This window comes from Aureobasidium melanogenum (assembly GCF_000721775.1).
Source record: "Aureobasidium melanogenum CBS 110374 unplaced genomic scaffold scaffold_22, whole genome shotgun sequence".
Taxonomy (NCBI): Eukaryota; Fungi; Ascomycota; class Dothideomycetes; order Dothideales; family Saccotheciaceae; genus Aureobasidium; species Aureobasidium melanogenum.
In genome coordinates, this window is record NW_024470074.1 from 133,500 (window position 1) to 156,137 (window position 22,638).

Sequence of the window (22,638 nt, forward strand, 5' to 3'; positions counted from 1 at the left end):
CGTAGAGAACCACAGTAAAAGTGAGCTCGTTGGACTCGACTCACAGCTGTTTTTCACCAGCTATCACTCCTGTTCTTCTCCGAACAGTGTCCTCCTTCGTCACCCTTCCTACACATGCATAACCCCAATCGTTCTCAGTTCTTCACCCAAGCTCGTTAGCATCGTACGTCTCTGAGAGGTGCTGCAGAGGTCTGGACCGAGAGCCTCAGAAGAGCGCGTTCGTTGTTGTGAAGCGGAGCCTGTCTTCAACTTTCACATTTTCCGGGCCCTCAGTTCGGTCTCACTCATTTTCCGTATTTATCTTCTTCCACCGTGGACACAAACCATCCTTTCTCCTTCCACACACTCCCTTTCATCACCACTCGTCCTCAACACCGCACTTAATTCGCAGATTGCTTTTGTGCGTTGCGCCTGTCCAGCGAAGGTTTTGGACTCCAGTCAACCAGGAATCTTCCTCTGACTACGCCAGAAGATCTCACAGCCTCGCCTCGCGTACGGCTCCCACCATCAACCACAAACAAGCATTCAAGCACAGTTCGAGTCGACTTTCAAGACTCATCACCAACATCTGCGCAATGGCGGTTATGGACAAATCCCCTGCCGCGGTTGATCTGCTCGATTCTGACGACGGCAATTCACAGTGTGAATCATGGATCCAGAGCGTCTCAGAAGACGGTCTGGATGAGCCATGGATTCCAGTTCCGTAAGCATGTCATACAACAAGCATGGATTAAATTGCTAACAATGTGCTAGCCAACTGGTCCGAAAGGACATCATCAAGGTTGAGATCAAGGGCACAGGAGAGTCGTTCACCATCAACAAGGATGTGCTTTGTCGTCAATCGACTTACTTCAAGGCTGCTCTTAACGGTCAATGGTTGGAGGCGAAGACGAACAAGTTCTTGCTGGAAGAACGCATTGACCTGTTCCGCATCTTTTACTATTGGCTCGAGAAGATCAACCTAGACTTTCTGCCACCCAATCTCTGGCTCGACTCCGCTGAAGATGTCTCACGCGCTTTTGTCGAGATCTGCTCCTTCGCCGACCGCAGAGGCGTGCCAGTCCTGGGTGACCAGATTCTTCACAAGTTCGACAAGCATATCAGACCCGAAGGAGTGCCTGTCCGCCTTGACGTTGAAATCATCAACCTAGCTTGGAAGCAATGCCCCGAGACATCTGGACTCTGTCGTTATCTTTTGGCCATCGAGCGTGACGCTAACAGATGCAACTTGCCTAAGCGCTCAGGCAGCGAGTATGAGTGTCTCCCTGGAGACTTCATTGCTGGCCTTTTGAAGCTCACTGAAGACGACATGGAATGGTGGCTCACTGCAACAGTGCAGAAGCAGCCAGTGGACATGGCAAAGCTCCACGAGCAAGTGAAGTCTAAAGGCTTCTCAACTGCCACAGTCAGCGGCTGGGGCAGCATCTGCAATGCTATGGGTATTAAAGCACCTGCAGGTTGTGATCAAGGAAAATTGCAGGCCCACCTTAGAGCCTTGTACAGAAAATGGATGCGTCCTTGGGACTCCACGCTTACCACTTTTGGCAGAAAGGAAGCTGAAGAAGAATGCCCAAGACCTTTCGTCAAGGAATTCTTCCACAATGCCGTGGCTGTCAAGAGAACCAAACTCAAGCCTGTTCCTGATCACAATCAACACCTACGAGCAATCAATGGCTACCGCGAAGAATGACAAGACTGAAGAAAGAAGACTGCTTGGAACAGACAGGGCATGACACAGATGTATAAAAGATGCGAAATCGAGATGAGAACAAGGAGAAAGCTTAGTCATAGCCCAGACAGATACACATCATCGTCAATGCAATCTTATTGATGACCAAAATCGAAAGATGAATGTCTTTGTGCTAATCCCGTCGCGGGATTGCCTGCAGATCAGGGTCGGGTCGCGACTTTTTGGCAAGCGCATGCAGTTGAGAAAGTCTGGGGAAGCCGCGTGTTCGCTTTGTCAACGGGGGCAGTGACGAGGACGGCTGGACTCCTTTTACAACTCTGTCACTTTGAACCTTCTTGTTGTAGCTTCCCGACTATCTTGAAGAGGCACCCAAAGCTTCTTGTAACGGCAAAGAGTTGCACACGACCATTCTTTGTTGAAGAGGACACTTCTCACGCAGCAAGCCTCACCCTTGGCATCATTATCCATCGACAACAACGATTATCTTTCAATTGGCATGAAGTAGCAGAAGCGCATGATGCACCTCTTCCCAAACTCTCCTCGTCGGAGGAGTCAACCCACTTGTACGGGATCTCTGGCATATGGACTACTATACTGTTCAACATGGGTGGCCGGCGTTGTCGCCGACAAGACAGCAGCTGACTATTTTGTCTCGTCACTGCCTGGAGCTCCTGAGCCCCTACTCAAGATGCATGCTGGGTATGTAACTCGTCCCAAGATCACACAGGCCCAATGCTAACCTTGTATCGCAGTCATGTCGAAATCACACCCGAACACCACGGTAACCTCTTCTTCTGGCACTACCAGAACCGACACATCGCAAACAAGCAGCGCACAGTATTATGGCTCAACGGAGGTCCTGGCTGTAGTTCCATGGATGGTGCTATGATGGAGATTGGTCCTTACAGAGTCAAGTCGGATGGTACCTTGACATACAACAACGGCTCCTGGGCCGAATTCGCGAACTTGCTCTTTGTCGACCAGCCTGTCGGAACTGGTTTCAGTTACGTCGATACGGATAGTTACCTGCACGAGCTAGATGATGCTTCCAACCAGATGATCCAGTTCCTGGAAAAGTTCTACACCATATTCCCCGAGTACAGCAAAGACGATGTGAGTACATCTTTGCCTACCGTTTATCACCACTAACATATCTGCTAGCTATACATTGCAGGCGAATCCTATGCTGGACAGTACATTCCTTACCTGGCCGAAGCCATCCTTAAACGCAACGCCGAGAACAAGAGCAAGAAGTGGAACCTCGCCGGGTTGCTTATCGGCAACGGATGGATCTCGACAGTCGACCAATCTCTTTCCTATCTTCCATACGCAAAGAAGGCCGGTCTGATCAAAGATGGCACTGAAAATTCCAAGAGAATAGAACAACAACAGTCGAAATGTATCGAAGACCTCGACAAGGGTGGAAAGGACCACGTCGACGTGCCGTCCTGCGAGAACATTCTGCAAGAGATTCTGCGCGTCAGCAATGAAGAGAAGGGCAAATGTGTCAACATGTACGACGTACGCTTGGACGATGTTTACCCCAGCTGTGGCATGAACTGGCCTCCGGATCTCACTTCGGTCAAGCCCTACCTCCGTCGCAAGGATGTCACCGATGCTTTGCATATCAACCCTGGAAAGACCAGTGGCTGGACCGAGTGTAATGGACAGGTCGGTCAGGCTTTCAGGGCTCGCAATTCCAAACCCTCTTACGAGATTCTTCCTGCCCTGCTCGAACAGGTTCCTGTACTGCTCTTCTCTGGCGACAAGGATCTGATCTGTAATCACATCGGTACTGAGGAACTCATTAACAGAATGGAGTGGAATGGTGGCAAGGGTTTCGAAACATCACCCGGTGTCTGGGCACCTCGTCGTGACTGGACTTTCGAAGATGAACCTGCTGGTATCTGGCAAGAAGCTCGCAACCTTACATACGTCGTCTTCTACAACGCTTCTCACATGGTCCCCTTTGACTATCCTCGCCGCAGCAGAGACATGCTGGACCGCTTTATGAAGGTGGACATTGACAGCGTCGGAGGCACACCCACCGACAGTCGAATTGACGGTGAAAAGGGGCCACTTACCAGTGTTGGTGGACACCCCAACAGTACTGCAGCTGAAGAAGCCGAGAAGGAGGCTTTGCAACAAGCAACGTGGAAGGCATACTACAAGTCTGGCGAGGTTGCGCTTGTTGTGGTTGTTATTGCTGTAGCAGCTTGGGGCTACTTCATCTGGCGCCAGAGAAGAAGTGCAGCTGGTTATCGTGGACTCTCGCTCAACCCAGACATGGATGGCATGGGTTTGAACTCTGAGCGAAGGAAACAGGCAAGGCGGGACTTGGAAGCAGCTGATTTCGATGAGGCAGAGTTGGATGAGCTGACCAGTCCGCACGACCCTGAGAGAGAACGATTCCATGTTGGTGGGGACAGCGACGACGATGATGATGGTAAGCCATCCTCTCATGATCAACATGGTAGATAGAACAGTGTCGTAGTCAAAAAGTAATTTCAAGATCACAGCACATGAAATGTGAAAAAGCCCAAGGGTGAACGAGTGATTGTGCAAGAATTGTATTTTCATTTTTTCTTTCTCGTCTTGCTATGTATAAAAAAGAGTACATCAAATCGTTCTTTCAGATACCGTCGTAGGAAATGTAGCATCAATGGACCAGCCTCAGCCCCAATGAAGGGTACCGAAGTGGAAATCTCAGTGCTTGACTCTATTACCTTTTCATCATCATGTAGAACGATTTGTGTGTTTGGTTTGTGTAAAGGAATCTGGCACGTTTGACCGAGCAGAGGCGTGAGCAGAGCGCAGTGAACAGCGACAAAGCCACCCAAGCAGATCCAGAAAATGAATGGTGAACCCCTCGCATCAAGAATAAGCCCCATCGAGTTACCTCCCTTCTTTCGAGGAGAGGCAATCGCATATCTTTCGACCTCGACGAAGAAGATGCCAGATGCCCAACCTGTAACTCTCACAACTCGAAGACCGCAAGATTACCAAGACGAACCCATTGCCTCCTCCTCACGACGCCAGAAGGACCCCGAAGCCAGGCCTCCATTGCCCGGCCACGGACTCATATCCTCATCCCCTTTGCAGGCGAGGCGACCGAGCGAAGGACCGGCAACAGAGAACCAACAGCGCACATGCAGAGTGCAGACGGCGATGGGGACAATCTTCGAGGAGTGAAAAGGAAGGGCAGGCAAGTAAGCCGCAGGTGTGCTTGCATCTATGGCGGCGCGTTTCCGCATACCACGAGAAAACCCATGGCGTGTCCGGGGACTTTCTCCCAAAGCTGTGTGTGAAGGCAGAAAGAGAGCGAACCCCCTTTCGGTGTGGAAGCTTTGATTGCGATTGTTTGAGCGAGGAGTTGAAGGAGAGGAAGAGAAGAAAGTTTTGCAGCAAGGCTTTTTGTACGCTTTGCGCAGTGACACGGCGGAATGTCGGCATCTGACAGTGCCGGGCGGTGTAGCTAGCGTCTGGCAGCGCTCGTTCGGCGTCGTGAGCTTTACAACTTTGAGTAGCTACATAGAATAGTCCTGCTGTCGCATCTTCATTCACGACGGGCTTGGTTTTGGTCAGCTCGCTCGATTGGTTACTTGCTGAGTCGTCGAATATTACGGTACGTTATGAATCCTCGCGCCCTGTGCTCAGCGCCCACACGGCCTCCATCTCTCTCTGCGCCAGTCGCACATGCTGGCGCGAAACATGGAGCCCATCAACGATTGCGCCTACGATGCAGATTCCGAAGAAGACCCTCCAACTCCTCCTTCTACTGCTTCTGCTTCTCCTTCGTCACCTCTACCCGCACCCACTCCTGTCCATCCTCGCATAGGACGCGTCTCTCGTTTCATTGAAACTGGTCTAATTGACGAGCCAATAGACCCACCTCGCCCACTTCGCACCCCCATCGTCCACCCCGGCATCACTCTCAACCTAACCGAGCGCGACGAACCCCACATTCAGCTTCAAAGACTACGCTTCGAACAGGCCCACTCGGCCCTCTCGTTTCCACTCCACGATTCAGACGACCTTTACCCCTCGAACCTCGACATGGCTGGCATTTTCGGCAGTGCCACAACTGCTGCTTCCACTTCGGCCACTGCCACTCAAGGCAGCATTGCCAACGATGTCGCTCTAAACAAAGGCCCCGAGGACAGCATTCAAGACTTGGCCTTCTCGCCCGTCTCTGGTCATCTCTCTGTCGCTTCATGGGATAACAAGGTCTACATCTACGAGGTTCAGGGCAACGGTTCCAACGAGGGAAAGGCTTCCTTCGACCTCAAAGCCCCCGCTCTGAGCACTTGCTGGTCCAAGGTACGCTCCATCTGACCTCGGCGCAAACAAGCAGTAACTGACCTGAGCGCAGGATGGAAGACAAGTCTTTGGCGCAGGCGCCAACAACCAGTGCATGATGCTCGATCTTGGAGCTGGTGCTACCACTCCCCAGACTGTTGCCGCTCACGATCAACCTATTAAGTGCGTTGAGAGCATTACTGTCAACGGCTCACCCATGATCGTCACTGGTTCCTGGGACAAGACAATCAAATACTGGGATTGCCGCCAACAAAACCCTGCTGCTTCGGTCCAGACCAAGGAGCGCGTCTACGCCATGGACACTCGCGATCAGCTTCTTGTTGTCGCTACTGCCGATCGCTGGGTCGAGATCTTCAACCTCAACTCGCCTGGCGCTGCCTACAAGCAGATTCAGAGTCCTCTCAAGTGGCAGACTAGAACTGTCAGCTGTTTCGCCGATGCTACTGGTTTCGCCATTGGCTCTATTGAAGGTAGATGTGCCATCCAGTACGTCGAGGACAAGGATTCGAGGTGAGTTTGTTCAATTTCTTACACTCTCGTATCAATTGCTAACACGCCATGCAGCTCCAACTTCTCCTTCAAGTGCCATCGTCAAAACGCACCCAACACCCGCGATCAGTCCAACGTCTACTCGGTCAACTCTATTTCCTTCCACCCTGTCCATGGTACTTTCAGCACCGCCGGTAGTGACGGCACCTTCCACTTCTGGGACAAGGACGCCAAGCACCGTCTGAAGGGTTACCCTGAGGTTGGCGGAAGCATCAGCTGCACCGACTTCAGCCACGACGGTAACATCTTTGCCTACGCCGTTTCATACGATTGGCACCAGGGCTACGCCGCCAACACCCCCAATTACCCTAACAAGGTCATGCTGCACGGCATTGGTGCTGATGAGTGCAAGCCTCGACCCAACGCCAAGAAGCGATGAATGTGATGTTTCGGTGCGCTCTGTCTCAACAAAAAGGGAGCCGGAGATATCTTTGCTTTTTTCACGACCAATGCTGGGGTGGGAGGTACACAAGGAATTGCTTGTGTAACAACAACACATTTGAGCATGAAGCGCGGCGCACGGCGTTCAAAGGGCTTATTACTGGGAGGTGAAGAAGAAAACGGAAGCAGGGGACGGCTATATCAGTCTCCCAGAGGATGACACATTGCTGTTCATGTTCAAAGAAGAAGGAAGAGAGAATGTTCGCTCTGATACACATTGCTCTTTAATTCCAGATTATATAGCTCACAGGGTGTCAGTCTCGAGTAGCTTTGCTTCGGCTGTCGACCCAATACACAAACAAGTGCAAGACAAGTATCCCGCTTAGAACGGCATCTTCTTCGACCACCAATGCACTTTTGTCTCATTCAATCTCCCGTCCCCTCGGCCTTCTCGCCGCATGGTATAGCCAATATGCATCGGCAATTAAAAAAATTGCTTGTTTCCTTCTTTCCCCAGGTCAACCCCTCATGCCAAGGCGCATGGAAACATGATGATCTTCCTCAATGTTGCACCTTCTTCCTTGTCTTCTCCACATCATAACCAATATACCCCGCTGCTTTGTATGTAAGCCACGAGCGAGGTAGACATAGCCGGTGACAGGATGCTTGATTTGAACTGCATGTCAACACGTCAGTGTGCTTGAGGTGGGATGATGGTATGCCCCTCTTCTCGAGTCTAGGTATATAAGAGTGGTGGGAAGGTAGGTCAATGGCTCTTTCCTCTTCCAATCCCTTTCCTCATCCTCATTCGAACAAACATCCTCGAAAGATGCATCTCTCGCTGGTCACGCTTTCCTCTTTGACCACATTGGTCTTTGCCCAGACCGGCGTAACTAAACCAGTCGTCCAACCCTGCGGCCCCTCCAACGTCGTCTGCGTAAACCACTTTGCCGCAGTCCTTCCCTACCACTTCTTCCGACCCGACTCCTTCAACGGCACTTCCATCTCTTTCTCTGCCACCTCTGTTCCCAACGATACTTCTTTTGGTCTGCTCAACACTTCTACCTTTGTCGTTTATGATCGAACTCAAGGTTTAGCTATCCTCGGAGACTCTCCCACGTATGAGAAGGTCTTTAATGTCAGTGATGCGGTTCATGAGGCCCCGGTCTATGTCCCTGGCTTGAATAAATTGTTTTTGAGTCAGTTGGCTCCTCCGGCGGGATTCTTGCCTCAGTTGGTTGTGGATTTGAATCAAGAGCCTCCGACGTTGAGTGAGTTTTTGAGTGATCCGCCGGTTTATGCTCCTAATGGGGGTACTTTTCATGAAGGGTTGATCTATTGGGGTAAGTTTGCTTGACATATGATTTGGCTTCAGGGTACTAATGTGTGAGAATAGGTGCTTCGGGAGGTAACGATTCCATTGGAGGTACAGAGCAGAGAGCAGGTATCAGGACATTGGATCCCTACACCAACAAAACGACAACATTGTTGAATAACTACTTCGGCTGGTACTTCAACACTGTCGACGATCTGTTCGTGGACTCTCACGGTGATGTCTGGTTTACTGATCCCGGTACTATCTTTTCCTCTTCCCTTCCCTCCACCTTCATTGCAAGCACTAACACCACTCCTACGCAGATTACTCATGGTTCAACGCCCTGACCGACACACCCCCTCAACTCCGCGCCCAAAGCTACCGATTCCGTCCTTCTACAGGCCAAGTCTGGGTCATAGACGATACACTGGGGCAACCCAACGGCATCGCCATCTCTCCCGACGGCAAAAACATCTACATCAGTGATACTGCCTCTGTCAATGGTGTCATCTCCTCGGCTTATCCGAATATCCATGGCTCGGCTTGGAATCAGACGGCCGCGCATACGATTTACAAGTATGATGTTTTGGATGCGGACACGGCTCCTCAGCTTATTAACAAGCGTCCGTTTTATTATTCGCAGGAGTGGGTGCCTGATGGGTTGAAAGTTGCTGCTAATGGCTTTGTTGTCACTGGAGCTGGCAAGGGTGTTGATGTCTTGGACTTGACCGGAAGTTTGGTCTTAAGAGTGCAGACGGATTATGTGGTGCAGAATTTTGCTTGGGTGGGTGAGAATCTCACAGAATTCTGGTTGATGGGTCAGGGAGGCATCTCGAGGGTTAGGTGGAACTTGCAGGGACAGGATTTGACAAAGTAGAGCAAGACCAGAGTAGCTAAGGGGTTGTAGCATTGCTTCTGAGCTATGTTGTATCATTCTCTCATTGATTTGTTGATCGCATCCATCAAGCATCTATCTGGCGGTCAAAGTGAGTTGTGTGTTGCTGTCCTCATCTGCGTATTGGCCGCCAAACCCCATGAACTTCAAGTCCGATCCTTCGAGCTTGAAAGTATCTTCGTCTGGATGGCTACAGATGGCGAAGCTCACAACGGGTATATCGGCGTTCGCCCAGTCATAGCAACGTGCATCAGCAATGGTGAGGCATGGGCAAAAGAGGTCGCAGAAGATGTTAAACGTGGCCATCACTGTCCACGATGGTTTGTTGTTAACAACTCCTTGTAGGAAGTGTACCATTTCGTGTTTCCACGAAAGATGATTCTTGATCTCGCTGGAATACGCTAACTCGTAGAACTTCTCGAGTCCAAAACCTGTGGTAAAATAGACCCAGGTCAACTGAGACATTCTACTTGTCAATGCCTGGAATGTAGAATGGAGGTCTGCCAGATGATTATCAGCATGCGTTTCTACTGAATGTTCCTGGTCATTGCTTACCACAGTGAGGTCTTGGATATCCCAAGATGATGAACAAATCAAGGTATCTTAGTTGTGCCAGAACGATCTCCGGCAAGTCCGGGCGTGTTGATTCTTCGGCCTGCACACGTTCAAGCGGTTGGTGCAGTCCAAAGGAGCGCCACTCGGCACACAACATCATTTGTGGCATGACGACAGTAGAATATTCATCCTTGAAACGTTTGTTCACACGCATTATCGCTGGGTAGAAACAATCTATGACTTCAGCAGGGCGGTCTAGCAGACAATCTGGGTACGACAGATGCGGAATTTTGACGCGAACTTTTCTGTCCATGAGCTGCTCGAAGACTATGTATCGGATCTCAATGGGCAGATCGAAGAATCGGAAAGGTTGCACCTCAGGCAGCGCAGGTATGGCGATGCTTGAAAAAGCGAAGGCGAACAGCATGATGGGCTGTGGGATTGTTTGCAGCTCAGGTACACATTGGGAGCTGATGCGCACAGTCTTGTCAGTGAAGGTAAATGGATGCAAAATGGAAGGACTCACGCTTTCGAAGCTGTGCGAGTTGATGACTGCTGAGCAGCGAGGTAGACTGCAGATTGATGTGAAGGCGATTCGAGGTCTCGTCAGGTGTGTGAGTTGGCAAATGGTGCTGTTGGTAGAGGAGATTATGAAAAGACAAACCACTCTGTGGTCAGACGCGTAGTTGATGGATGTAAGAGAGGTGTGGAAGAGAGAATGTCAAATTGAAGCGCAGATTTGGGAAAGGCATAATTGTGAGAGTGGTTCAGACAAGGAAGCAACCACTCGCTCACGAGCTTTCCTTCAGTTGTGGTTGGTTCACAACGATCGGATGTAAAGTGCAGTCGCAAGGCACCTTATTTTCTCTGGCAACTGCTCTTTCCTACGTCGGTGTCGTACACGCAGCCCTGCACATCTCATCTTCAGGTTCACGAGTGGCCAGATCTTGAATTTCTTTTTGAGTGGAGTGAAGGTGTTTTTGTGACTACCTACTGAATTTGCAATACTGCTTTTTTTCCTCGTCCCGTCATGTCTTCTGAACTTGTATCGGCATCTGAATAGCCGCATGTGAGTGAGCTGGGAGTTCATAGATAGTTGATGCCTGGTGTGCTTCGAATGTGGCATGCACGCTCTTCAAGCGATCGAGCTGGTAACTGCAGACTGTGTATGTAACGATAACTTCCGCTCAGCTATCCTTGGAATGGATTCATGACCTCCACTCTTCGAGCACAATCCGGTCTTTGATGGTGTGCCATCAATCAGGGTCGATGATTTTCCGTAACAGAGCGGTGATTGAGGAAGTGTACTACATCATGTCCTCGGCACGTCTGCGTTGGGTATTGCGGTCTCTCATCTTGTCGGCAAACAGGTCGTTTGGCTCTGCTCCATTGCTGAACTTTGAAGGGAACAACTCCTTGACCTTGGGATTGACTTCTCGCGAAGCGCCACGGATTGAAAAGCCTGGTACATCTGCTTGCGCACTGCCTCTGATGCTGAAGCCGCTTGTCTCTGGACCACCAGTTATGCGGTCAGCCAGGCTGCCTGTATGCAAGATTAGCTCAGATTTATATTGTCAAATACACAAACACAACGTACGTCTGATGCTTGCAGTCTCATCAGCATCGAGGGCGTCTGATCGGCGGTGATTGCTACGAGCAGATTTGTTGGGGAAGAGCTCTCTGTTGCGTTTGGGAGGACTTGTTGAGGTCCCAGGGGCATCAAGGCCAAAGGTCTTGGAGGTGCTCTTCGTGGGCAAAAGTTCTATCGGACCGTTGTTGGCGCGGGCTGCAGGGATGAGATCCCTCTTGCGAGGAGGAGGCGATACACTCCTGCGACGAGCAGTTCTGCGTTCGGGTTGTTCCTGGCTGAAGCCATATCTTCCATCACCATCTCTTACAGGAGAGGCGCTACGGTCGCGTAGTCTGCCTGTTTCCTTTCCGGCAAACAGATCGCCTCCACGCGGCCTTCTTGGACGATCGTCTCTACGTCGGTCATGCCTGCGGTCGTCTTCGTCGTCGTAGCTTAGTGCTGGGGATTCCTCTTCTGCATCGTCGTACATGTTAACGTCGAAAGGCTTGGGAGCATCGTTCCTTTGCCTGTTGTCTCTCCGTGGTCCTCTCCTTCTGTTATCGTAATCTCCTTTGCGTTCTCTAGGGTCGTGGTCTGGGTTCATGAGATAAAAGCGACTTCTCTCGTGTGCACGAGGAGCTTTCTTGTCGGCGAGGGTAGCTTGACGGACGAAGAGTTCGGTATCGGGATTTGAAGGTAGCGCCTTTGCTCTGCGCAGTTGTAGAGGAGCGACATTGCCATCTTGAAGGTCGGATAGAGCAATGAGGGCCTCTTGTGCGGCTTGCTCTGATTCATAAATGAGGTTGGCGGACGTGTCGTCGATCCACTCGACGCGTTGGAAGTTGTCTAGCGAATAGTACTCGCCAGCAAACTGTCTGATATTGTCGGTGGTGAGGTTGTCCAGGCCGCGAATGTGAACCTTGGTCGGGGCCAGTTCATCGAGGTTGTCGGCAGGGGCCGTTGTGGAGACTTCTTGAGCATCGATCTGGGCGGAGCGGGCTTCCTTGACAAGTTCAGCGTGTGTTGTGCGAGTGCGCGATCGGTCGGCGTACAATCTTCATGGCCTCAGCCTCGAGTTGGGCGATTTCGGGATCCAAGCCGAGGTCGATGTCCATGTCGACGTCCATGTCAATGTCTGCCATGATGGATGTCGCGTATCGTGTCGGTCGTGAGGTTGTGGCTTGGGGAAATGGCTCTGTTGGCGGGCGACTCTAGCGACAGTCAAGTGCAGAGGTCGTGTCAGCAAGAGTGAGGGAGTGGTATAGACCGTGTTGGCTTCGAAGTGATCGAGATGCGAACAAGCGACGCCTGACGCGCATGTGAAGTCTCAAGCCCTGGTCCGAGCTTCCCTGCAATGAGTCAGGGGCTCTATACCACAATGGAATACTAGCAAATCTCACGTTCATCCTGTCATACGAGTATTGTTCATATCACTAATGAAGAGATGGAGTATATCCTGTTTTTGCTCGGCCAGCTGAAATCGTTCAGTGGTTGCGAATACCTACCAAACTGCGACGTGCTGTATGCATGTCTCTCCCGTTTCGACCTCAATATGTCCATTGAACATCACGATCTTCTTCATTACCATCAATTTGTTGCTCTGAACAATGTGCACGTAAAATTTAGTCCTTTGGGACTGTGTAAGTTTCTAGATTGGTGAATAGTCCTGTTACACAAAGCAAGGCACAAACATTGGCTTTGCTTGACGGAATGTCACGCAGTCAGACACTGAGGCGAACTGCAGCTATCCATCGCGTGTTGCGCCGTGTTCCAAATCTCTGGTTTCGCATTTCTTTTGTCTCAAAAATCCAAAGATCCAGCTAAGCGTCACTTTATTCCGTTTCTCTTTCGTTTGTCAAGCTCGCCCACACCTCACAAACTCGAACTCGTCCAACCGCACACTTCTTCAAGACCAACATTCCTTTGAGCCCGTCTTCAAATCAGCTGCAGCAGACCTCTTCCTCGAAATACCAACCAAGGCTCATCAACATGTTCTTCAAGATGTCCATTGTCTTCGCAATCTTTGCGCTGTTGATTCAGGTTGTAGTCTCCAACACTCCTGCCTGTGTTCTTCAGGCTGTCAAGTAGGTATGACAATCGTCAGAACTTCAGCAAAGGTCTAACTATGCGCAAACAGCCAGGCTGGAAAGTCTCCCAGTGATGTCAAGGACATCTGCACTGGTGGCAGCAATGTCGAACAGAGCCTCGTTAGTGACTGTGGCAACAACTTCGACGCTGCCATGAGCGCTTTCTCCAGCATCTGCTCTGGCGCTGGTGTCACCATCTGTATGTTGGATCTGCGCACAATTCTGATGTTATAAGCTCATATTTGGAACAGCCACTTGGAATGCCGCTTCCTCGCCTGCTACTCCCGTCAGCACTCCTGTCAGCTCAAGCGCCATCAGCACCTCTACCGACTCCGCCACTGCGACTACCAGCGAGGCCAAGTCTGACTCCACCTCAACCGTGACCGCTTCTCAGGCCTCTGTTCCCTCTTCGGTCTCGAGTACTGAGTCAACTGCTGAGCCCACCAACAGCGGTGCTACCACTGCTACCGGCATCCTCACAGCAACCGACACTGCCACCATTACACAGTCTGCCGAGTCGTCAGGAGTCTCAACGTCGTCAGCCCCAATGTCCACTGGCGCTGCTAAGCACGTCGAGAAGAATGGATGGGTCATGGGAGCTATGGCTGCTGCTGGTCTCATCATGGCCTTGTAATGAGACAGACCATGTCTTGAACTTGAAGTTATGAGAGATGTCAACTGGTCATTCACCGACGGTCCATAGAAGGTTACCATGATCGTGGAAGTAATCCCAGCCTAGCTCTGTAGAATAGAAGAATCAACGACCGAAGTCTGCAATCCGGATCTCACATTCTCGAAACAACCCCAAACAGCTTTTGGCTAATCGTGTAAGCCCACTTGCTACATGCCTAGCAGCAAAGAGGGTTTCTTGAAGATGATGAGTGAGGTTCAGACTCAAAACACGTTAGAAGACACCGGCAAAACACCGGCATGATCGACGTACATCCATGTCAACCGTACCAACGATTCACTTCCACCTTCTGCATCCGATATCATCGCCTAATTGAAAATCATAACATGCCTCTCACATCCTCCAATCGCTCAAGTCTCACACACGAAGACACCATAGAAGCCCTAGCCGCCCTGCTAACCCAATACTATACCCTCCAACTTCTCCTTCCCTCACACTCTACAGCACAAATATCTCAACCCCCTCACACACCATCACCCTCTATTACATCCCAATGGCAAAACGCTGGAATGAGTGATCTCGTCATCGAGACTCTAAAGCAATTACCCTATCTCTCCGGGGAGGGGTCCAGAGAAATAGCGCCAGATACACGAGCATTAGACTACCTAAACGCCGAGAGCGAGGCATTGGATGTATGGAAAGATCCTTTCTGTCTAAGCGAAGAGGGAAAAGAGAAAACAGAAGGGTATCTGGGGAATGCCATCCCATTGACCAGTTGTATTGGAAGGGATGGTTGGTTATTGTTGCTGGATCTTGATACTAGTATGTATTTCTTTCTTTTTTTCCCTCCCTAAACGCCCTCCTTCCCTCAGGCTATATGAGGTATTGATATTGAATCCAAAAGACAACATCTACGAGATCAGAGACAAAGACCTCCAGGAAGAACCTACACAAGCACCTCCAGAAAACGCACCAAAACACCACTTTAAACATCTTCCTCACAAACCTGCACTCTCAGTCCTGAAAAGCTGGATCGAAAAGACAAAGAAACTTGACTGGGTACCTGATCCTGAAACTGGAATATGGTTACAGAAACATGAGGATGAACTGGAAGAGACGGGAAGGTACGATGCCTTGAAGCAGTTGTATTTTGATTGTGGATGGCCTGAGAGGTTTGATCAGGAAGCTTTCTTGGCGAGGTATACGTTGTTGAGCAGATCCCGTGGATGGGACGATTGATTGAGTTACTCCGCCCCTATCGAAAGTGGCGGGAAGAGCAAATTCTGGCCAACATGGATTGCTGCTTCCTTCAGAACTCGTGGACGAACAAAGCGACAATAACAACAACGACGTGGCACAACAAGGGTGGGCACTTTGCCTTTTATCAACGACTGTATCGGAGAACGCCACTACAACATCTAGGACTTCAAGAATTGGAAACCGCCCACTTCTACCTCTCCAGATCTGAGTCTCAACATTCTCCGACTTCGCCCTTGGGGATACCCTGATTCCTTGACACAGCCTCTCTGTCGATCTTGCCAATGCGTTTAACTTCAGACTCTTGCGCGAGTTTGATGCTCGCGCACAGGGTCACAACTATAACCATATCCCTTCAAGTCAAGTCGATCACTTCCCCTCTCTTGAACCCGTTGAAAGCTGGCTTTTTCGATGCTCGCGATTTTTCTGGGCGCTCCTTCTTCTGTATTTTCTGCTCTGGAGCCGCTCGAATCTTCTTGTCAACCTCATCGAGCTTCGCGTGGTCGAAATGGACCTCAAGAATCCTCGTGGTGCCGTCGAGGCCAAGATGCTCAACATCGACAAAGACAGTCCCTTCTTTACATCTCAGAGACTCGCAGAACAACCACGTAAGATGCTCCACACGTCGTTGAGCGTTCATACAGAGCTTGTTGTATTGAAGAATATGTCGGCACGATTTGTGCTGATCCTCAGGAGCTTGGCAGCCGCGGTGTGCCTTGACCAGATCATGAATATCGCCCTTTAGCCAGTCACTGTGGACATGAATCCTTGCCCAAGCCAGGTCGTAACACTCTTCCATGAGGCGCCGTAGATCTTGGTTTTGCTGGCGGATAGCTTCGAGAGTCTGGCTGTTGTTACCGTTGAGATGCGAGGAGTCGTAACAGGCTAGCTCATCCATGTCGTCTAGAGCTTCTAGATCGACGTGAATCATGCCTATGTAGCTCTTAATACGAGCGTTTAAACTATTGAGCACAGCTATGATATGCGACGCGTTGACGACGAAGACGTTGTTCCTCCAGAAGTGGCGTTGTGCCTCTCGCCAAGCTTCTTGAGCTCTCGGTGGTAGAAGACTGAGAGCAGAGGCAGCCAAAAATGAACGCGCGTGCTGATTGGGGATCGAACCGATACAATGCGTTGCTAGGTCAGTGCTAATAGTAGATGGATCGCACATCTCGATCATACCAGGAGCCTCCAGCTTGTCACGGTATGTTGCCAACCTTTGCATCACGGGTAACTTCATGAAAGCTTCGATGCTGTGTCCAGAAAGTAACTCGTTTGACACGAGAGATCTGAAGTCTTTGGCCTGCTTGGTACGATAAGTTGCTGGTCGAGCTTGAGGTTGTCTGGTTGGCTTGACACCTTGCTCCTGGAGATTGGAGTGATGTTGTTGCTTCTTTAGTCTCTGGAGTTCCGTGGCCCATTGTGGAAGCCATTCTGCCATATTGTCCGCGTCGATGCCTGCTTCTATTCTCTCCGCGATTGATGGCAGAGTAAGAAGACTTTTGTCAGACAAGATAATTTCGTGGAACTCTTCTGGTCTATGCGTGATTCTAGTGTGATCAGGTAATTTTGGTAGCGAAGAGAATGGGAAAATAGTCTCTTGTTTTCCCGGGATGTCGTCGAAGTTGCTCAACCAGCGTATCAATCTCTGAGCATCGTATGGGTTATGCATGTGATAAACAGTCGGGTTCTCGTTCTCGTCTTGCTGGTCTGTGAATGACACCGAAGAGTTGAAGGGTCGGCTGCGCATGTCTTGATCGTCGAGTCCATCATCATCATCATCATCGATAACAATCACCGTCTGGCTGCCCATGATTGACTTAGGCTTGTGTAGTCCAACCAGAAATCTAGAATTGCTGCATGAAAGATAACAAAGGTTAATCCGAGTTGCTAGCTCGAAGATCTGATGTATGAATGATGAGTCCGAATGAATGTAGGCCTAGGGAGTCGTAATTGGCAAGCGAAGAGGGAAGGTGTGAGCAGTAGGGCTCAAAGGCGAATCGAACAATCCTTGAGGGAGCGATTGAGTGGTTGATCGCTGCTATCGCGTAGATTGTGATAGAGAAGACAAGCTGCTAGAACATCAGCAATATGTATCGACCGGAAGATGTCGAAAACGACGTGTCAAAAAGAATCCATGCAAGATCCCGAGCATGCAATGCACGTACCCAAAAGCAAGAACAAACAGGTCGGTCACCGTTTGTGATATGTCTCGAGCCGATTGTTCTGTTCGCTTCTTGTTCTCGAGCTAGGACGTGTGTAAACAAAGCAAAGATGAACAAGAAGAAGGGAGGAACGAAGACTTAGAGGAGATAGGTCGCATGCCAAGAACACGAGGACTATTCTGGCAGTAATGACCAGTGCATAGTACTTATTTTTCGTCACCCCAGAGAGCTTTGTATAGGTAGTCAGAAGATGCAAAGACCTTCCCATTCCATGTACACCCAACACGTTGAAAGGGATTCAATGAACGGGACAAGATGCCGATTGAAAGATATTCGGCATATGGCAACAGTATCTCAGACCGCTGGGCCCAAGACCTGTTCTACAAACTCATCTGCTCCCCTTGTGACACCGTCCACATCCATCTTGGCCAACGCCTCGTTGACAGCTTGGACAACGTCTCTCTCCTCAAGCACCTCATGCATAACTTCTCCCTCTTTTCTCCAGTACTCGCCGACCTTGGCTCTGAAGCCAGCTTCTCTCATGACGACATTTCTCACTGCACCCAAAGATCTGAACTTTGCGAGTGACTTCTCGAGGACTCTGGTTTGGGATTCGATGACGAGAGCTGGTGAAGGTGGAAGCACGAAAGCGCGGTTGGTAGCGGAGGCCCAGATCAAGAGACCTATAATGGCGTCTGTAAGGCAGACTGCCAGGTGCGAGGCCAGGTATCTCGTCCAGAAGAAGTTCTCGACTGCAGAGTAGGTTGTAGCGCGAGCATTGCGTTGATGCTCGTATGTAGCGACAGAAGCAACATCTGCAATCATGACTACAATGCCTGAGATGACGGCAGCAGTTCTCCAGCGAGCGGCAGTCGTGCCGCCGATGAGGCTAGAGGTAGCGAGACCCAGAAAGAGCAGATGCATCAGGTGTGTTTTTAGCAGCGAGGGCAGGGCGCAGATCAGGTAGCTGGTGCCCACATCTTGAGCCTTGGGGTCATCGACCAGAGGGCAGTTGCACAAGACATCAGGACCGAATCTGAGGTATTGTAATCTTGCTTCCAGTCCTCCTGCGGTAAATATTTGGCGCAATGTGTCGTCCTGAGGAGTTGTAGTGGATAGTCTGTTGAACAGGACAGGAGTAGGTGTTTGCAATCGTGAGCCAGTCTTAGTGAAGATGTTGGCAGGAGTATAGTATGGGAGAGTGAGGATTAACGAGACGACGGCACTGGCGAAAATGAGGTTGAGGGCACGGGATGCCTCTGGCGACACGGGAATTCGTTGTGCATTGTTCGGCGCTCGAAGACTGCGGTAGAAGGCTATGATTCGAGGGAGGAGCATAGGCCCAAAGAAGATGAGGGCCGATCGGATACTGCATTCGAGTTAGCAGTCTTGCCGTATGCCGTCTGTTGTCACCGATGCGACGTACGTGCTCCAGGATATCATGGTTGCGGTCGCGTGCTTCTTTCGCTGGGCCTGTCGCGTCTTCCTGTCTTGATTGATCTTTATCCAGCGTCCAGCGCACAGAAATCCAGTTACGAAAGACCTAGGTACTGAGTCGGAAAGGTCGATTGTCTTGCTGCTATAAAATGTACAATGATGGTGAGTCTCGGGAAGCTGCCATTTGTCCACCGAGCTTTCTCCGCAAACTTGGTCCTTGACCACTTCGAAGCCCGCTCCTTTCTGCAGTTGATATCTACGTTCAACCATGTGCCGTGCATTACATTCTGATGATCCTTTTCGCTGCTACTGTCGCTAAAGCTATCTGAAAAGTCTCGATCGCGGTAATACCCGATCATGAGGTCTAAGCTAAGAAGAGAGCAACGCTTCTGTATTGTGATAAAGTCCTACGCCGAGCCAAAGCAAAGCTGTGTTTCGCTAATCGTCATTCATTCGAAATCCATCCAGTATGGTCTTGCACCCGAGCTCCAGTCTGGCATGTTTCCTGTAGCAAATCCGGACTCGCCATACTCGTAATCCCACTCGCTGGGACTGTCGCATTCCGTCTCGGACCTAGGAAGCACAGGCAGTTCGTACTCGAGGCGCATGAAGATCAGCTCTTCGCCGTGGTACGTGAATGAGTCGTTACGCGGGCGTTCCCAAGGAGCAATCACTCGGAACATTGAGTAACCCCACTCTGGAAGACCAGCCGCGGGCGCCACACCTTGCTCAAGATGTCTGCGACGGGGCCAGATGTAGTTCTTGTTCATCTCGAACAGTGGCGTGTACAGGCTGCAATCGACGCGAATGTTGAGGTTGCGATCTTCGTCATCATCAAGCTCAATCAGAGCAGCTTCCTCGAGGAAGAGGAACTCGACAAAGTCTTGGAATCTTTCATCTGCCTCTGCCTCATCACGACCATGTTCGATAACAGACATCTCCAGTTCAGACCATATACCGATGAACTTCAGGTTTGGCAATTCGGCGATAGAGTCGGCAATACCATTGAATGGATCTAAAGATGATTAGAGATCGGTCAGGCAAGCAAAGTTGGAGAGTGATAGATATGACTTACTGATATCCGGAAGCCTCCAATGTGTTTGGAATTTGTAGACGACGTCGGTCATCTTAGCCAAAACTGTGTTCGGCAGGTGCAGCCACTGAGAAAGTAAGGGCAGCGCTTTCTCTTCTTCATCGCTGTCATCTGCCTCCTCTTCCGCACCGAAACGTTCTTCACAACCGTAGTTGATCCATAGGACGGATTTACGGAGACATAGAGGCCAGTACTCCTCACGGATCTGTTTGTTGACTTTGAGCAGATTCGGGTGATACATGTTGTCGAGGTACACATCCTCGACCTCGAATCCTTTAGGCTGTGTGAATTGAATGTTGTTCTTCCTGTTGTCCATGAGCTCCTCGTAGATCATGAACCGGAGTTCTTTGGGAAGGTCAAGGAATCGAAATGGCTGGTCTGGCGATGCGTCCGACATGTTGGAAACAGTTGTTTCTGATGTAGGAAAAGTCTCTTTTGATGAACGAAGACGCATTGTGAGCAGCAGTCAGAGATGTAGTGATTTGAAAAAGTGAAGAGCGTAATGAGGAAGGAGGACACAGGCCCGATGCTTGCACGGGATTTCGCCGGATGCTATTGCAGTTTGGCGTTTGTCAAGTGAAAGGAGTCTCGAAAGTAGAGCTCGCTCTTTCCATATGCATTGTAGCAAAAGTTCACGTTTCTGTAATGAACAATTTCCTGCATCCTCAGTAACTGGAGAAGATGTCAAGAACTTGCCCCGCTTCTACAACACGTGTGATACAACTTAGTCTAGTGGTCGAAAATGCGAGTTGATGATAAGAACAAAAACACAAAATGATGGTATTGCATAAAACGGATCTATTCCAAACAGCTCGAAAGACCTTCTAGTAATGTTCCTTGCCAGCACCATAAGGACCATGAGGCGAGTTGCGCTTGTATTCAGCCAACTCTGCCAAATCCTTCTCCCACTGGGCATCAGCTGCCGCACGCTCACGGCGACCAGCGCGTCGTGACTTGATGCAGCAGAAGACGAAAGCGACCAAAGCAATAGCGAACACGGCAATCGATCCAGCGGCAATCGCAGCCTGTGCCCACTTGGGAAGAGCTTTGTAGTGTGCCTCTGCACCATGAGGTCTAGCAAGGCGTTCTGCGATGGTGCTGTTGCCCTCGGCAATCTTGATAGACTCCCAAGAGCCAGTGTTGTCGCCGTAGGTGTAAGTGCTGCCAGAGCTGTAATCGGCGACGTAGACGCGTTCCATGAGCATAGTGAAGGGAGTCTGGTGGTAATCGACAACACCGCCAGCCCACTCGACTGTTCCCTTTGAGTTTGAGTCTGGATCACCTCCAGCCCAGATACCAATCTTGAGTTTCATAGGAGTTTGCGGGTAGTTTTGACCGTTGAGAGCATCTGCATATTTGAGAGTGCGCAGCACCTTGTCGTCGACGATCCATTGCAACTGCTCTTTTGTCCAGACAAGGGTGTAGTTGTGGATGGTGCCAGTGACGTCGTCAACGTCGTAGTAGATCGCTCGGTCGTACGAAGTTGTGTTGCCCTTGCCGAAGTAATTCGTTTCTACACTGGTATTGTTTCCACCCAGCCATTCCCAGTCAATCTCATCGAGGTCATCGGATTCGAGAACAACCGAGGAGACGATACCGACGCCTGGAGCGGCCTTCATCATAACGCTGACCTGACCGAAGAAGATATAGAAGTTGGATTCGAGAGTCGGGGCGTCGCCTTTACCGCCAATCTGCGTGAGGTTAGTGACAAGCTCTAGGCTGTTGTGGAAAGACTGTGCATACCGTGAATTGAGTGCCGACATCAGCGTAGTCGGGTTGACGACCACTAGTTGTGTTCCAGATTTTGTTGTCGGGGATAACCGAGTCTGTGAAGTTCCAGTCGTGCCATGTGCCGAGGGCGGTGTTGGGTGTGCAACTCGTGTTGAATAGAGGGTTGCACTCGGAGAAGGTCTGAGCTGAGACCATGGAGACAGTAGTCGCGGCCAGCACGACTGCTGCTGTCTTGATGAAGGCTGACATTGTGTGTGTTCTTAGGGCTGAGAAGGTCTTGGAGATGTGTAGTAGAGCTGAGACGTTGTAGTCGGTGCTTGTCTTTGAATGATCAGGTCGAATGAATGGACGCGTGCTTGTATTGCACGTCTGGTTAAATGAGTGGCTGCTGGGCGAATGGTCTCAAGCAAGGGAATGTGGAAGGAAAGAAAAGAAAAGATTATTGTCGACACGCAAAGTTGGAGGGAGAAAGGAGAAAAGAAAGAGAAAGTGGTGTGCCCAACCTTCTTGATACCTTCAATCTAAACCTACCGCGGCGTCCGGTCCCTATCGACCACTCGCCATCACTCGTATATGGATGAAGGGCGTTTCAGAAGGCGGTCCCGGCTGCTCAGGGGTCGTGCCTTGCAGTTCGGGAGTGGTCAAAGAGGTTAGGGGCATGCTCTCCACATTCTTGAGGCACGTACAAAATCTGGCTAAACATCCCCCCAGAGTTTCACCGGCGCCTGTTTGCTTGTCGCAAGTCACAGTCCTTGAACATGTCGTGTAACAACCTGAGAAATCACTGCATGTCAGCCAAGGCAATCAGGCCTTCATCCAAACGGAGAGCAGGCTTTTCAGAACGGCAGCATGCAGTGCTCTTTGAAGTACAACATGAAAGCGCTTAAGCCAGCCATGGGCATCTCTACCCGGCTCGCAAAGCAGGGGCCCAGCTGCTCCTTGGCGCTCGTCTCAGGAATTAT

General features: G+C 50.4%; 12 protein-coding genes across 12 annotated transcripts; 7 read left to right on the top strand and 5 right to left on the bottom strand.

Moving 5' to 3' along the window:
• Positions 1 to 781: 781 nt before the first annotated feature.
• M437DRAFT_55491 (uncharacterized protein) lies at positions 782 to 1,690 on the top strand (the record flags this gene model as incomplete). Its single annotated transcript, XM_041022885.1, has 1 exon — positions 782 to 1,690. A coding segment is annotated over one exon (909 nt), but the record flags the coding sequence as incomplete, so codon positions are not given.
• Positions 1,691 to 2,207: 517 nt separating this feature from the next.
• On the top strand, positions 2,208 to 4,195 carry M437DRAFT_68558 (pheromone-processing carboxypeptidase KEX1; the record flags this gene model as incomplete). The annotated part of the gene is made up of 4 exons (XM_041025129.1): positions 2,208 to 2,389; positions 2,443 to 2,803; positions 2,852 to 4,136; positions 4,185 to 4,195. The coding sequence occupies 4 exons, from the start codon at positions 2,208 to 2,210 to the stop codon at positions 4,193 to 4,195; spliced, it is 1,839 nt and encodes a 612-aa protein (XP_040876960.1).
• A 348-nt stretch (positions 4,196 to 4,543) lies between these two features.
• Positions 4,544 to 4,882, top strand: M437DRAFT_68559 (uncharacterized protein; the record flags this gene model as incomplete). The annotated part of the gene is made up of 1 exon (XM_041025130.1): positions 4,544 to 4,882. The coding sequence occupies one exon, from the start codon at positions 4,544 to 4,546 to the stop codon at positions 4,880 to 4,882; it is 339 nt and encodes a 112-aa protein (XP_040876961.1).
• Positions 4,883 to 5,746: 864 nt separating this feature from the next.
• On the top strand, positions 5,747 to 6,938 carry M437DRAFT_55592 (WD40 repeat-like protein; the record flags this gene model as incomplete). Its single annotated transcript, XM_041022902.1, has 3 exons — positions 5,747 to 6,010; positions 6,063 to 6,520; positions 6,575 to 6,938. 3 exons carry the CDS (start codon positions 5,747 to 5,749, stop codon positions 6,936 to 6,938), a joined length of 1,086 nt encoding a protein of 361 aa, XP_040876962.1.
• A 664-nt stretch (positions 6,939 to 7,602) lies between these two features.
• Positions 7,603 to 9,132, top strand: M437DRAFT_77711 (putative lactonohydrolase; the record flags this gene model as incomplete). The annotated part of the gene is made up of 4 exons (XM_041026861.1): positions 7,603 to 7,630; positions 7,843 to 8,283; positions 8,337 to 8,513; positions 8,579 to 9,132. The coding sequence occupies 4 exons, from the start codon at positions 7,603 to 7,605 to the stop codon at positions 9,130 to 9,132; spliced, it is 1,200 nt and encodes a 399-aa protein (XP_040876963.1).
• A 1,880-nt stretch (positions 9,133 to 11,012) lies between these two features.
• On the bottom strand, positions 11,013 to 12,417 carry M437DRAFT_77712 (uncharacterized protein; the record flags this gene model as incomplete). Its single annotated transcript, XM_041026862.1, has 3 exons — positions 11,013 to 11,248; positions 11,303 to 12,278; positions 12,328 to 12,417. 3 exons carry the CDS (start codon positions 12,415 to 12,417, stop codon positions 11,013 to 11,015), a joined length of 1,302 nt encoding a protein of 433 aa, XP_040876964.1.
• Positions 12,418 to 13,264: 847 nt separating this feature from the next.
• M437DRAFT_68563 (uncharacterized protein) lies at positions 13,265 to 13,996 on the top strand (the record flags this gene model as incomplete). Its single annotated transcript, XM_041025131.1, has 3 exons — positions 13,265 to 13,359; positions 13,413 to 13,561; positions 13,614 to 13,996. The coding sequence occupies 3 exons, from the start codon at positions 13,265 to 13,267 to the stop codon at positions 13,994 to 13,996; spliced, it is 627 nt and encodes a 208-aa protein (XP_040876965.1).
• A 383-nt stretch (positions 13,997 to 14,379) lies between these two features.
• On the top strand, positions 14,380 to 15,232 carry M437DRAFT_68564 (uncharacterized protein; the record flags this gene model as incomplete). The annotated part of the gene is made up of 2 exons (XM_041025132.1): positions 14,380 to 14,815; positions 14,898 to 15,232. 2 exons carry the CDS (start codon positions 14,380 to 14,382, stop codon positions 15,230 to 15,232), a joined length of 771 nt encoding a protein of 256 aa, XP_040876966.1.
• Positions 15,233 to 15,605: 373 nt separating this feature from the next.
• M437DRAFT_68565 (uncharacterized protein) lies at positions 15,606 to 17,063 on the bottom strand (the record flags this gene model as incomplete). Its single annotated transcript, XM_041025133.1, has 1 exon — positions 15,606 to 17,063. The coding sequence occupies one exon, from the start codon at positions 17,061 to 17,063 to the stop codon at positions 15,606 to 15,608; it is 1,458 nt and encodes a 485-aa protein (XP_040876967.1).
• A 706-nt stretch (positions 17,064 to 17,769) lies between these two features.
• On the bottom strand, positions 17,770 to 18,858 carry M437DRAFT_77713 (uncharacterized protein; the record flags this gene model as incomplete). Its single annotated transcript, XM_041026863.1, has 2 exons — positions 17,770 to 18,784; positions 18,842 to 18,858. 2 exons carry the CDS (start codon positions 18,856 to 18,858, stop codon positions 17,770 to 17,772), a joined length of 1,032 nt encoding a protein of 343 aa, XP_040876968.1.
• Positions 18,859 to 19,301: 443 nt separating this feature from the next.
• M437DRAFT_55383 (uncharacterized protein) lies at positions 19,302 to 20,399 on the bottom strand (the record flags this gene model as incomplete). The annotated part of the gene is made up of 2 exons (XM_041022863.1): positions 19,302 to 19,867; positions 19,928 to 20,399. 2 exons carry the CDS (start codon positions 20,397 to 20,399, stop codon positions 19,302 to 19,304), a joined length of 1,038 nt encoding a protein of 345 aa, XP_040876969.1.
• Positions 20,400 to 20,769: 370 nt separating this feature from the next.
• M437DRAFT_55476 (concanavalin A-like lectin/glucanase) lies at positions 20,770 to 21,925 on the bottom strand (the record flags this gene model as incomplete). The annotated part of the gene is made up of 2 exons (XM_041022880.1): positions 20,770 to 21,636; positions 21,689 to 21,925. The coding sequence occupies 2 exons, from the start codon at positions 21,923 to 21,925 to the stop codon at positions 20,770 to 20,772; spliced, it is 1,104 nt and encodes a 367-aa protein (XP_040876970.1).
• Between the last annotated feature and the right edge of the window lie 713 nt (positions 21,926 to 22,638).